Source organism: Dendrobates tinctorius, unplaced genomic scaffold, assembly GCF_039654945.1.
Source record: "Dendrobates tinctorius isolate UK_male_01 unplaced genomic scaffold, ASM3965494v1 ptg000211l, whole genome shotgun sequence".
NCBI lineage: Eukaryota > Metazoa > Chordata > Amphibia > Anura > Dendrobatidae > Dendrobates > Dendrobates tinctorius.
In genome coordinates, this window is record NW_027361878.1 from 22,231,799 (window position 1) to 22,245,574 (window position 13,776).

At 41.1% G+C, this 13,776-nt stretch overlaps 1 protein-coding gene across 1 annotated transcript in view; it reads right to left on the reverse strand.

Moving 5' to 3' along the window:
* Positions 1-595: 595 nt before the first annotated feature.
* DNAJC4 (DnaJ heat shock protein family (Hsp40) member C4) overlaps positions 596-13,776 on the reverse strand; it is a 30,546-nt gene continuing 17,365 nt past the window's right edge. The window contains exons 3-7 of the mRNA XM_073554594.1: positions 9,762-9,855; positions 6,319-6,548; positions 5,824-5,982; positions 2,914-3,000; positions 596-810 (exon numbers count right to left, since the gene is read on the reverse strand). Coding sequence (XP_073410695.1) covers positions 708-810; positions 2,914-3,000; positions 5,824-5,982; positions 6,319-6,548; positions 9,762-9,855 — 673 coding nt within the window. The 3' untranslated portion in view covers positions 596-707. The remainder of the gene's footprint in view (positions 811-2,913; positions 3,001-5,823; positions 5,983-6,318; positions 6,549-9,761; positions 9,856-13,776) is intronic.

The following is a 13,776-nucleotide window of genomic DNA, read 5'->3' on the forward strand; positions in this document are numbered from 1 at the left end:
TCGTCAGTTTCTGTCGCCGGCCAGAGAGCACTGACCTGGACTGGGATTGTGCACAGAGATAGGCTCATCTCGCTCAAGTCGTAAAAACATAAAGTCACAAAAAAGGCTGTGTGTGTACTGAGTCTAATATCTCCCAGGAAAATTTTGTTGCAAAAAATGCAGCGTGAAGCCTCATAAAAAACTATTTAAGGGTGTGTGCACACGTTGCGGATTCTGCTGCGGAATTTTCTGTACGGATTTTGCAAAATCCGCAGGTCAAAAGACCTGCGTTTTATCTGCAAATTAGCCTGCGGTTTGACACCTCTACAATGGAGCTGGTGTGAAGCCGCTGCGGATTCCGCACAAAGAATTGACATGCTGCGGTTTTGAAACTGCAGCAAATCCGCGCGGAAAAATCTGCACCGTGTGCACTGCGGTTTTTGTTTTCCATTGAAAATAATGGTACTGTACACCGCAGCAAAAACTACTGCGGATCCGCAGGGCCAAAACCGCTGCGGATCCGCAGCAGAGTCCGCAGCGTGTGCACACACCCTAAGAGTTATCCTGTGATCTGGGTCGATCATGGAGCAAAGTCGATAACAAATGAAGCAGTCTGTAAGTTTATATTCTTTAATACACAGTATACACACTTGTCACACATAGGATCAGATACATGAAGAGAAAAAAAATGACAATTCGTTCACCGTCTCCGAGCACCGTTTTTTCTCTTATTTTCCAGCCTCATCTTTCAGGTTTCGTCCATACAATTGCCTGAGCCTTTCTTCATGTTTTTGCTGTAGGATCTCCTGCTGAAGGTTAAATCCATTCATCCTGTACAAAAGAATAACATGAACTATTCCTAGTATTTACACTACAAGTCTTGTGTCCTCAACATAAGACACATTAATAGGGCTGGAGTTAAGACGGGTCACGTTAATAAGACAACGAGGGCTTATGCACGCTGCGGAGGTCTGCACACGAAGCCTGCACTACATGGACTCGTTAGTATGATACTGTACAGTACTAGGAGAGTTTATAATAATGGGAATAACCATAATTTACCTCCTTTATTTACCTCGCGGGTAATAACGGTCAACCAAAAGACTGATTGGCAACAGCTACAGTCATGGCCGAAAGTGTTAGCATCCTTGAGATTATTCCAGGAAATGATTGCAATTACACGTTTTGTTATACACACACGTCTATTTCCTTTGTGTGTATTGGAACAACACAAAAGAACAGAGAAAAAAAAAAAAGAAAATTGGACATAATTTCACACAAAACCCCCAAAATGGTCCGGACAAAATTGTTGGCACCCTCAACTTAATATTTGGCTGCACACCCTTTGGAATAAATAACTGCAATCACTTCCTATAACCATCAACAAGCTTCTTACACCTCTCACCTGGAATTTTGGAGCACTCTTCATTTGAAAACCGCTCCAGGTCTCTCATATCTGAAGGCGCCTTCTCCCAACAGCAATTTTAAGATCTCTCTACAGGTGTTCAATGGGATTTAGATCCGGACTCATTGCTGCCACTTCAGAACTTTCCAGTGTTTTGTTTCCATCCATTTCTGGGTGCTTCTTGAAGTATGTTTGGGGTAAATGTCATGCTGGAAACCCATCTTTCTGACACTGGGCACTACATTCTGACCAAAATCCGTTGGTAATCTTCAGGCTTCATGATGCCTTGCATACAGTCAAGGAACCCAGTGCTAAAGGCAGAAAAACAATCCCAAAACATCTTTAAACCTCCACCATACTTGACTGTAGGTACTGCTTTCTTTTCTTTGTTGGCCTCACTCCATTTTCGGTAAACAGTAGAGTGATGTGCTTTATCAAAAAGCTCAGTCTCATTTGTCTAGAATATGATTTCCCAGAACAATTTTGGCTTACTCACGTACATTTTGGCAAACTGCAGTCTAGCTTTTTTATGTCTCTGTGTCAGCAGTGGGGTCCTCCTGGGTATCCTGCTGTTGTGTTTCATTTCATTAAAATGTTGATGGATAGTTCGCGTTGGCACTGATGCACCCTGAGCTTGAATTTCTTTGGAACTTGATTGGGGCTGCTTATCCACCATTCGGACTATGCTGCGTTGCAACCTTTCATCAATTTTCTCTGTCGTCCACATCCAGGGAAATTAGCTACAGTGCCATGGGTTGTAAACTTCTTGAGTATGTTGTGCACCATAAACAAAGGAACATCAAGATCTCTGGAGTTGGACTGGTAAACTTATGATTGTTGATATTTTTAAACAATTTGGTTCTCAAGTCCTCAGACAGTTCTCTTCTCCTCTTTCTGTTCTCCATACTTAGTGTGGCACACAGGCACACAATACAAAGATTGAGCCAACTTCTCCCCTTTTTACCTGGTTTTAGGTGTGATTTTCATACTGCGCACACCTGTTACTTGCCACAGGTTAGTTTGACGAGCATAGTTGTTTACCCACTATTTTGGAAAGATACCAACAATTTTGTCCAGCTCATTTTTGGGGTTTTGTGTGAAATTATGTCCAATTTGTATTGTTTCCTGTGTTTTTTTGTGTTGTTCCAATAGCCACAAAGGAAATAAACATGTGTACAACAAAACATGTATAATGGCAATAATTTTCTGGAAAATATGCATGTGTATTCTGGTCTTTAAGAAAGCCCTTCAATTTTTGAAGGTTAATATATCTTACAACATGATTAGACATGTAAAAAAGTTATAATAGACTGCAATTTCCCTTTCCGGTTTCTTCTCTAGTGCGCTCCAGAACAGTACAGACAAGGTGTTAATGCAAAATAAAAGTAAAAAAAGTAGGATAATTTGACACCTTGCTGTTTCTTGAAACATTCATCCACTCCTTCATTTTATAGAACATTCAAAAACTAAAAAAAAAATATAAATGTAAAAGTCACAAGAATACCTATGTGTGCTGTGTGTGCACTCACCTGGCATTCTCTTTCCTTTCATTGTAAAATTTCAAAATTTTCATCTGTTGTTCGTCCAGTTCCTTATTCCGAACATCTCTAAATGCTCTATAACAAGGCAAACATCAAGGTTTAGGCCAAAGAAGTCACATAAAAGGCTTAGATCAGAGTATGACTATGTTACACAACCGAGTGCTGTCCATGGAAAAAAAAAACTTACTGCATTCAGATCAATGCTATCCATCAATAGGGTAGTTCAGATGGCTTTTTTTTCCCAACACCTGATCTATTGAAACATATCCCGCTTTCAATTGACTACCCTAACCATATGCCACTATTCAATTTTAAAGGGGTTGTCCGGGCTTTTCACATAATCTCAGTACATATCTGGGCTGCAGAATTATGACAATAAGTAATTTACTTTCTGTCACTAGTTTGCACGGTTTTCTAGATATTCTGAACAGAACGTCCAAGGGGGGGTGTTATGGCATTGAAATGAGAACTAGTCGTAACCTCCTACTCTACTCCGAACATGCCCTCTATAGCAACAACCCCATCCTCCATAGCTACAGGCCCTCCCCGTCCACATGAAGAAGCCTATCCCTCATCATACCGTAACAAATCCTCCCCTCTAGCAGCCTCAGTGCAGAGAGCAGACCACCCAGCTGCTCCTCCCCCAGACACATGCTGAACAGTGATCTATGGAAAGTGAAACCAGTGAGGAGGGAAAATCATCCTGTATTCTGGGCATTCCATGATTACAATACATAACTCATTATCAGTAATACCTTCCCTCACTGTCCCAGGCTGCTGGCAGCAGTGAGAACAGACTGTGTGATGGCCAGTGATGGGGGTCTGCAGCTTCTAATCTGCACAGGGGATGGCAGTTACTGATGTAATCTGTTGTGTGACAAAGCCTCTGCTGTGTGAATGAGACAGCTCTGTGTCACTGATGTCTTCACACAGCAGCAGATTTGGTGCAGTGTATGTGTGAGCACTGTGTCTCTAATGACACAAATACTGATGGGAGCAGCCTGTCCCAGAATAAAGGACGATTTTCCCGCCTCACTAGTTTCACTTTCCATAGATCACTGTTCAGCGTGTGTCTGGGGGAGGAGCAGCTGCTCTCTGCAGTGAGGCTGCTAGAGGGGGAGGATTTGTTACTGTGTGATAAGGGCTTCTTCATGTGGACGAGGAGGGCCTGTAGCTATGGAGGGTGGGGTTGTTGCTATAGAGGGCATGTTTGGAGTAGAGTAGGAGGTTACGACCAGTTCTCATTTCAATGCCATAACACCCCCCCCTGGACGTTCTGTTCAGAATATCTAGAAAACCGTGCAAACTAGTGACAGAAAGTAAAGTACTTATTGGCATAATTCTGCAGCCCAGATATGTACTGAGATTATGTGAAAAGCCCGGACAACCCCTTTAATCCTTTTGGGACCCGGCCACCCTACATTTCTTCCTCCCTTTCTTCCGTGAGCCATACATATTTTTTTTAGTTTTTTCTCTCAATATGAGGTATAGTTTAGAATTACATCATTAATTTTACCTTATAATGAAATGGTGAAAATAAAAATGCAAGTTTTTCATTGATTTTTTGGGTGGGTTTGATTGTTGAAATGTTCATTGAGCGGTAAAAAAAAAAAAAAATGACCTGCCAATATGATTCTCCAGGTCAGTATGCGTGATCCCAAACTTGTATAGCGTTTGTGAAAAACCAGGAAGGGTAATAATTTTTAGACACACTGATCAAATTTAGGCCAAATATTTTTGGCAAATTCTGGATTAAATTGGCAACTGCTCACAGGAGGAAATGATTTAATTTTTGGACTTTTTTTTTCAGACTTGCTTTTAAACCACTAGGCTTGATAAATCTGACTCTTTGGGCAGATTCATTAAAGGGGTTATCCGGGAATAGTTTTTTTTTTTAACAATGTGCATAAGAACTTACAAGCAGGAGGCTTCTACCTTCCTGTTGTGCCTTGCGCCTCTCTCTGCCGGCACAAAGTGGTCACAGACCACTTCTTCCGGAGTCTCAACGGCTTCTGTTGACGTCACGTCGACAAAGCGGTGACTTCTATTTCTCTGCTCTGATGGGGCATGACTGCCAACATCATGCTGACTGACAGACGGTTCCCTGCTGCATAACTGTGGGGATCCGGCTGTCAATCAGTATGAGGTCCTCATTCACGCCCCATCAACAGAGCAGCCTGGAAGAAGAAGAGCTGCTCTGTTGACATGACGCAGCTGAATTGTCAGCAGGAGGGATTGGTGATTGCATGGTGTCGGGTAGAACAGGGCGGTAGTTGCCTCTGCTAGCAAACTACATGCCTGGTTTTTTTTTGTTTTTTTTTTTTACCATGGGCCTAAAAAACTAAGTCCTGGACAACTTCTTTCTGACTGGCACTTTGATGGGCGTGCAGTCGTAAGATACACCTAATATAGTAAGAGTCACCCACAGCCTAATGAATTTGGCGCATCTTACCACTGGTGTCCGCCTCCGTGCAACTCGCTAGAAGTGTTACTCCAGTTAGTATATTTCTGTCATAACTTTTGAAGAATTTGTCGGATGAGCTTCAACATGCCCGGTCTCGCCCACCTGGGTAGATATGGACTGATGTGAAAACGTCAAAAGTCTCAAAGTTTTTGTGCAACTTCCGAGTTGCACGAAACTTTAGCAACCTTTCAAAGTGTTTTAAGTCAGAAATCTGTCAAAACACCATTATGTTTAAGACACATTACTAGTTTTGGACACCAAATTTATCCTCCATCTCGAGCCTCGGTCATAAATTTTGCACATTTTAAGACTGCCTGGTCTGCTTCAGTTTTGCTGGACGGCGTGCACTTTAATGCAACGACCTGTACAATGGCAACGTATATGTACGGCGCTTATTGGGTCAAATGAAACTTAAAGTGATGAAAGGTAATTACCTAAAAAGCTCAAAATGTACAAAAACACTTAGGCCTCCAACTAAGAAGCAATAAAAAACTATCGCGATATTGCTCCTTCTGCGTTCTTCTGTAGGTTCTTCCCAATTTCCTTTTGGAGGAAATTCGGACCAGTACCGTGCGTGGTCTTGTGATGTGGACCTGATTAGGGAATAAGCACAATCATAAGTAAAAAGTGAAAAATCTAAACAAAATGAAAGAGAAAAAGTAACTGATATGGGGAAAGTTAGTTTGGTTTGACATCAACGTTAATGACTTTTTTGTGAGTTTTGTGTATACGACGTTGCATTCCTCCCCCACTCCGGCCCTTATACATTAGTATCAACCAAAGAATGTTCTGATATCACGGATTTTTGGAGAGAAGAGTGGAACGTAACATGAAGAAAGGGAAAGTTGCTACAGAAAGAAGGCCGAGAACAAGGATGGAGACGTGTGAAGGTGTTCTGCAAGAAAGGAGCCCTGAGTTTCGGTGGTCACCTGGTATATGGTCCCTGCTCTGTCTGATATGATTGTTTCCAGTTGTTTGTTGTACCGGAAGGTTTATATTGGCTGCGGCCTCGTAAATTCCAATTTTCTCTCTGTATTGCGTCCAAGACATCATCATACTGTGTGCGGGAAGCGTGCTTGCTTAACACTCTGTAGGCCTCATTCAGACGCACAAACTGGGAATGCAGAAGAGGGTTTGTGGGGTCGCTGTCGGGATGGCACTGAAAAACATGGGCAAATGTTTGCACATAAATGCGAGATATTTACTTAAGTCTAGTATTAAAGTGGTTTTCCAAACCCCCAATATGCAGTATGTTTTAAAGATACAAAATGAGCCTTACACACCATCCTCAGGTCCAGTGCCGAGTCTTTGCAGCTGCTGCTATTGTCTGCGGCGCTGTCGTCACATCAACAGCTCTGCAGCCAATCAGTGAGCTCAGTGGTGCCACCAACTTGGGCAGAGCCGCTGAGCTACATGAAAGCTGATCGGCGCAAGTGATTGGAGCTTGCTCTGATTGCTGCTATTTAACTCCTTAAATGCCACTGTCAATCACTGATAGTGGTACTTTTGTCATGCCATCCTGATGGCATGACCATTCGGATGCCCATCGCCCACCACCGGCAAGGTGACTGTGGGAAGCCGATGGGTTGCCATCGCAGCCGGGGGGGCCATCTTGGTACTCCTGTGAGGTCTAGTCTAGTCACAGCAGTGCTCTGTCCTATATATTGCAATACAGAAATATTTTTTGGTAAAAAAAAAAATAAATAAATAAATCACAGGTTCAAGTCCCCTACTGGGAATAAAAAAATTAAGTGTAATGTAAAAAAAAAGTTTTACAAATATTAAAATAAATACAATTTTTAATCACCCCACTTTTCCCTAGTTAATATTTAAAAAAACAACTTCAGTATTGCCAGTGTAGTCCACTAAAATCAGATCCCTCATAATATAAAACTATTGAAATCATACAATAAACGTTGTAAAGAAAAAAAAATAAAAAGTGGCAAAATTGCCATTTTATTGAGTCACCTCACCTCCCCCAAAAATGCAGTAAAAAGTGATCAAAACATCATATTTACCCCCAAATAGTGCAATGAAAAACTACAGCATAAAACTAGACCTTATACAGGTCCACTGATATAAAAATAAAAAAAAAAAAACTATGGGTCTCTGAAAATGAACAATTTTTATTTATTTATAAAATACTGAATTTTTTTAAGTTACTAAATCAATAAAAAAAACCCTACAATCTTATAAGTTTATTCTTGTCGTAATTGTACTGACCTGGAGAATCATGTAGCCCAATCCATAAAAACAAAACCCAAAAGGCATTGTTTGAAATGATAATTTTTGCACTATTTTGCAGCTCTTGGAACAAAAAAATCCCATTTTTTAGGGCAAATGATATTAGTCAAAACTAAAACTAGACAATAAAAAATCCTGGCTTCTAGAAGAAGAGATGGAAAAATATAAAATCCAAAAATAAAAATTGGCTGCGTCCTTAAGGGGTTAAGTAAATGTCCTACTTAGTGCATGCTCAGCTGTTTTTTTTTTTTTTTTTAGGGGGGGGGGTGAATTTCTAGGACTCCTGGATGTTCTTAGTAAATTGATCAAAACCTATGACAAGGGATGCTTATAGAGACGCAGAATTCTTTCTGGAGGAATGATGAGGGATGTGTATAAACTAATGGAGGAACAAGTTATCGGGATTCGCTTATCACTAGAGACCTTGGTGACATGATAAGGATGTACCAGCCTCAGCCATTTCATTAACTCCTTCAATGCTTCAATGTTTCGGTCACTACCGCAGTGTCTAAGGTTTAACGTTTCTCCTTGTGGAGAGTGACAAACCAAGCTTGGCATGCCAGAGTGAGGAGACTTATAAGCCATGCATGTTCCTCTAAAAGTAATCGCTTTGGAAGTTTTTCTGCACTCTCTGGAGTTATGACACGAGCTGTAGTAGATAAATAGATAAAATTGCAGGTTTATTGCAATGCTCCTCTGGGAAATTAAATATGCAAACTGTCTCTTCTGAGAGGACAAGGACTAGAACTCTAGCTCTACCGATTGTAAGCAGCGATTCTAAAAGTCAAATATCGACCCTTCAATAAGCCTTGCACTGTCACTTAAGATAAAAGCCAAAACCAGAATCTTAATTTTCAGACACAGTGTTTTGGGGTGTTGCCCCTCATCAGTGCAAAGTATGAGATCTGATTTGGCTGGGTGAGAAGCATAAGACTGGGATTTAAGTGATAACGTTTCTCCTTGTGGAGCGTGACATCGCTGATACCAATAGGTGACGCTAGCGTTCAAGTCAATGTATATTTAATTTCCCAGAGGAGCATGAATGGCTTTTAAGTTTCCTCACGCTGACATTCCATGCTCTCCGCAAGGAAAAATGTTACCTCTTAGGCTCTGGACCGTGGTCTCTCATCCAGCCAAATCAGGTCTCATACTTTGCACTGAGGAGAGGCAATACCCCAAAACAATGCGTCTACACATTAAAATTCTGGTTTGGCTTTTAGCATAAGTCACATTGCAAGGATCGTTAATGGGTCAATATTGACTTTTAGGATCGCTCCTTCCAATAGGTGGCACTAGAGTTCAGGTCCTCTTACTCTCTGAAGAGAAAATTTGTATGTTCGCTACAGATAGAAGCAGATGTAGAAAACTCAAATTGAAGTATTGGCGGCCTTTCCATTATGCAGAACTGACTTAAGGGGCATTTACACTGCAAGATAATCGAGATCAAGCATTGTTAAAGGCAATTATCGCAGGTCAGATGATCTGGCAGTCAGGACAGATATTGAAATTGCAATATTTCATGGACGAGTGAAACTAGTCGTAAAGGGAAGAAAATGACCGATTGTTAGTGTTACATTAATTTTTTAAACATTTTTTTCATTTATTTTTCTTATGCATATCACAATTTGTATTAAAATGTATTTCGACTCCTTGTTGCTTCAGGAAACAACACATGTATAAAGCCACAATTACGGTAAGAGACAATGACCCTATCTTTTGTACTGGAGCATCTAATAAGCATGTGCAAAGGGCAGTGTAAAGGGAGGAGCAGGGAGTCATTGTAATCCTGCCTCTGCTGATAATGAGACTGCTGAAAGCTCTTCCTGAAAGGAAAGTGAGTAACAGTCTAAAAAAGTCCTAGTGGCCAGTGAGAAAAATACAAGATTACTATTTTTTTTAATAAAGAAAAAAATATTTTTTTTAAGTCAATTTGATATAAAAAAAAAATAGGTAATTTTCTGATGATAGCTTCCCTTAAAAGACATCTCTCCAGTCTCATTCACAGCCAGTACTTATCTGCGCCTTAAAAATAATGAAGATGATGACGCCTTACACTAAGTACTGGCCATCATTTTTCTCCTTTCTAGTTTCATACAATGGTGACATCATGGCCGTAAATAAAACTAACCTTCTTTGACAAAGCGAAAAAGGCATTCTTGATTTCCTCACTTGTGGCTTTTCTCCCAACACCTAGGACTTGGTAATGATCCTTTAAATTTGACCTTAAAAAGTATATAACATAAAACAATTAAAAAAAAAAATGAACACTAGCCGTTAGGCGTATATACATGTAATATTAATATTATACACGCTACTCAACTCAAGAAGGAAGAATCGTGGAATTATGGAAATCATGGATGGAGACAAGTTAGTGATCTCTAAATGCTGGAAAAATGAGGGATCGTCACACCGGTCCCACTCCCGTGATTATGGTGTGAGGTGGCATAATGTACGGTAGTCAGACCCCTCCAGTCTTCATTCCAGGTGCACTAACAGGTCGCCGTTAGATTGTTTGGTCGTAGAACCAGTGGTGCGACCGTTTCTCCAAAGTGTCCCGGGAACCATTTTTCTACATGACAACGCTAATCCACAAGTTGCTCGTATTCCTGAGAGCAACCTGCGTGGCCTAAACCTGCTACCATGGCCATGGATGTCTCTTTATCATTACAGGGTGAAGCATTTCATGGGGTTCTCCACTACAGAGCAATCAATGGCCCCAGAGTGATGCACAGATTAAATTATATATACTCACCGCCTGGACTGGAGCCGCTCCTCCATTCTTAGTCCCATGTCCCCAACTGTTCACCTGACATAAATAATGTCACATGACCGCTGAAGCAAATCAGCAACTCAACTCCCAGATCGTCTGCAGGCGTCACATTTACATCTTAGTGGGAAAAAAATACTTTTCTTCTGCTCATATGTAGTTGTGAAAACTGCAGCTGATCAGCTACTACTGATTGGCTGCAGCAATGTCACACTGTGAAGGTCTTCGGTAAAGAAGGGTGGCCTCAAACTGTCCCTGGAACTGGAATCCTAACTATCCCATTCCCGAGGGTACTGTTGAAGGTAGAGAGGCCCGAGTCTCCGACCTTACTATGCTCCTGTTAAACCCTGATCTACCCCTCCCCCACCACATGAGGTCTAGGACAGAAATATAAGGTAAACAAGACACAGACAAAATCGGGATAACAGAAAGCAACAAACATGCAAACACTCGCCAAAGGTAGAGCGATATATAGGGAAGGATAGGAATACACCAACCAAATGGGAATAAGACAATGAGGAAAGCAGTCACCCAAAAAGAGCATGCAACAATCTACAGCAGCAACAATGATCTCCTATTCAGCACAGCGTCTCCAAAGAGCTAGGAAGCAAACCTTTCACTGGCAAGGCAGAGAGGGTTTGGCCAGGTTTTATAGGGAGAGGTAATGACCAGATCAGTAGCAGCTGAAAATACAGCTGCAACTTCCTGACCAGCATACAAAGGGTTGTTAACCTCTTCAGCACCAAAGGAAACCAAATCCATTTAATATGGGACACAAACACCCAGGCTAAATGGAAGATATGGGATTCACAATATGCAGTGACTGTCTAACCCCAGATCTCCCAGGAGGACGTGACACATTCGTGACAGGTGGTCATATGATATTGTTTATATCAGGAGACTGTTAGGGCACATAAGACTGAGATTGGAGGAGTGGCACTGGTCTGGGAGGTAATTATAGATTTCTTTTTAAATTTATGCAACATTCTGGAGCCATTAATAATGGATATGTCTCACTCCTCTTAATGAAAACTGACTGCTCTATTGTACAACTGGGGGCACGGATAAGGCAGAAAAACAACACTATACAAGCATATATGATGCTACTCCCTGGTCGATGGGACGCAAGGTTGTATCCCATCTTTTGTAGCCAATCACTGCAGCTGCCATAAAGCAAGCACAGCCAGCTGCACTGTCTGTAAAGAAAATGCAGGAAGGATGCTTCTCCAATATGGCCGCCCCCTGGAAAGAGCTAAACCATAGGAAATAAATATCCAAAAGGAATTTGAGTTCTAGAACTAACATTAAATGTTTGAAACATTTGTCTTAAGGATTATTAAATGCAAATTGGTCACTAAAGTTGTATTTGTCTGTTTGATATTCAGCCCCTTTAAATCCCGAAATCTACAACTTGTGCGTTCATCTTTGGTCATCTCTGTCACCATTGATTGAATGTTATAGTCTTGTTATATTTTATGATTAATACATGATGTAGGATACAGAATAAGTGATTTACGCAGAACTGGCCAAGTCTGCTCTAGATAAATAGATAATGGTGGGTAGAAACATGGGGCATCTACGAGTTGGCTTCTTAGCGGAAATGTAATATATATACAGTATATATATATATATATATATATATATATATGTATATATCACTCAGGAGACCTGGCGGAGACCTTTGAAGGAATTCCCAGAATTTATTAAGTGCTGATCCTCCCACATGTATTTACAAAGGGCATCCCCCTCTGCATCCTCCATTATCTATTGTTGACACCAATCATGATGGGGATGGCCGGAGCAAAACCTCTACGATCTAGAGTTAGGTTCCGGATAACCCACACGAGGTAGGGCATTTTGGTGATTTTTTTTGGCCCTATGAGTGACATCTTTGGGATGAGCCAACTGGCAGAGGAAGTAGTAGGGTCTTAGGGTTTAAGTCTGTAATGACAAGGTGGCTCAGACACGGCTTGCGCAATCGAAAGAAGGTCTAGGTGGGATCTGATCAATTGTTCTAAAGGCGGCAAGGTGCAGCAACACATCGCAATGGTATCAAGTGACGCTGGGGTCATGAGTTCAGTTCCAATATTACAAGCATCTGGAAGACTTTACGTCCTCGGCGTTCATTGCCTGTGGTAGGTCAGTTTCTCCGCAGAGTTCAAAAAACACAGGTAATAGGGTATTTTCTAGGCAGTATAATTAACCTCAATGTGTGTGGTAAGGAAATTCAATTATGTGTCAGCAAATGAACACAATTCTCTATGATGGCTGCAAACGATGGAATGACCGGTAGCTTAGTCTTGGTCTTGTGTTGATATACTGGTACAATAGTCAGGGGTTTTCTGCAGCCGGGATCACATTCCAGCCACTGCTTTTATTTGTTCCAGAAGGTGCAACACTCTTCCTGATCTGTTTGTGCGCCAACAGACCCCACTAACTCATAATGGGGTCTGTCAGGTGCCGCCCAGGAGTCTGATGCAGACATGATCCTATGCCCTCATTCAGACAAGAGTGTAAGAAAAAAACGGAGCCATGGTCAGCAACATGCTGGATCTGATCTTCATTCATTGCCCATTTTTACCATCAGTGCGACATCCGTTTTGCTTGTATGAAAAAAAAAAAATCTAACCTTTTTCTGCCCATTAAAATAAAAACCACAAGGATAATATAGAGATGGCATCTGAGTCCTAGCCCTTTATTAACAGACTCATGCCCCCAGTTTTTTTTTTCTTTTGCAGACAATCTTCCCCCAAAAAAACGGACATGTGAGCAGCCACATATAATGGGTATGTGTTGTATCATTGAAAAACACAGATACCTGAAAAACGAACGTAGGAATAAGAATGAAAAGAGTTTTCATTTTTATTTCATAAATCAATAGTATGTGTGAAAATAAGAAACTTCACACTATATCTTATCAGAGAAATCTGCTTCTTTCTCCTGCTGGACTGATCTTTCATTCTTGAAATTCTCAATTCTTGGGTGACATCTGTCTTCAGCGAGTACAGATTTTTCCATTACGGAGATAGGAGATGACAGTTGGTGCTCATAAAGTTCTATGGAGAACCATATCTGTGGTTTTAGGAGAACTTGCAGCACAGTGTTTGTGTCTGCCTCTATCAGACGCAACAGAAAACCACAAAAATCCACAACAGAAACCAGTGTAATGTAAGTGGTTGTCCACGTTTGGAGACAATTTTTGTTCACTTAATTTTTGTCTGAAAATCAGTTTCATTAAACTTTAGCACCGTTTGCCTTTTATTACCTCTGTGTTGCACTGTCCTATGCTGGTTGCAGAATGAGTTATCTGAGAATCTGTCAGTGAGCTCATTCCGATGGTCCAATCAATAAATTTCCAACTCTCTCATATCTGTGT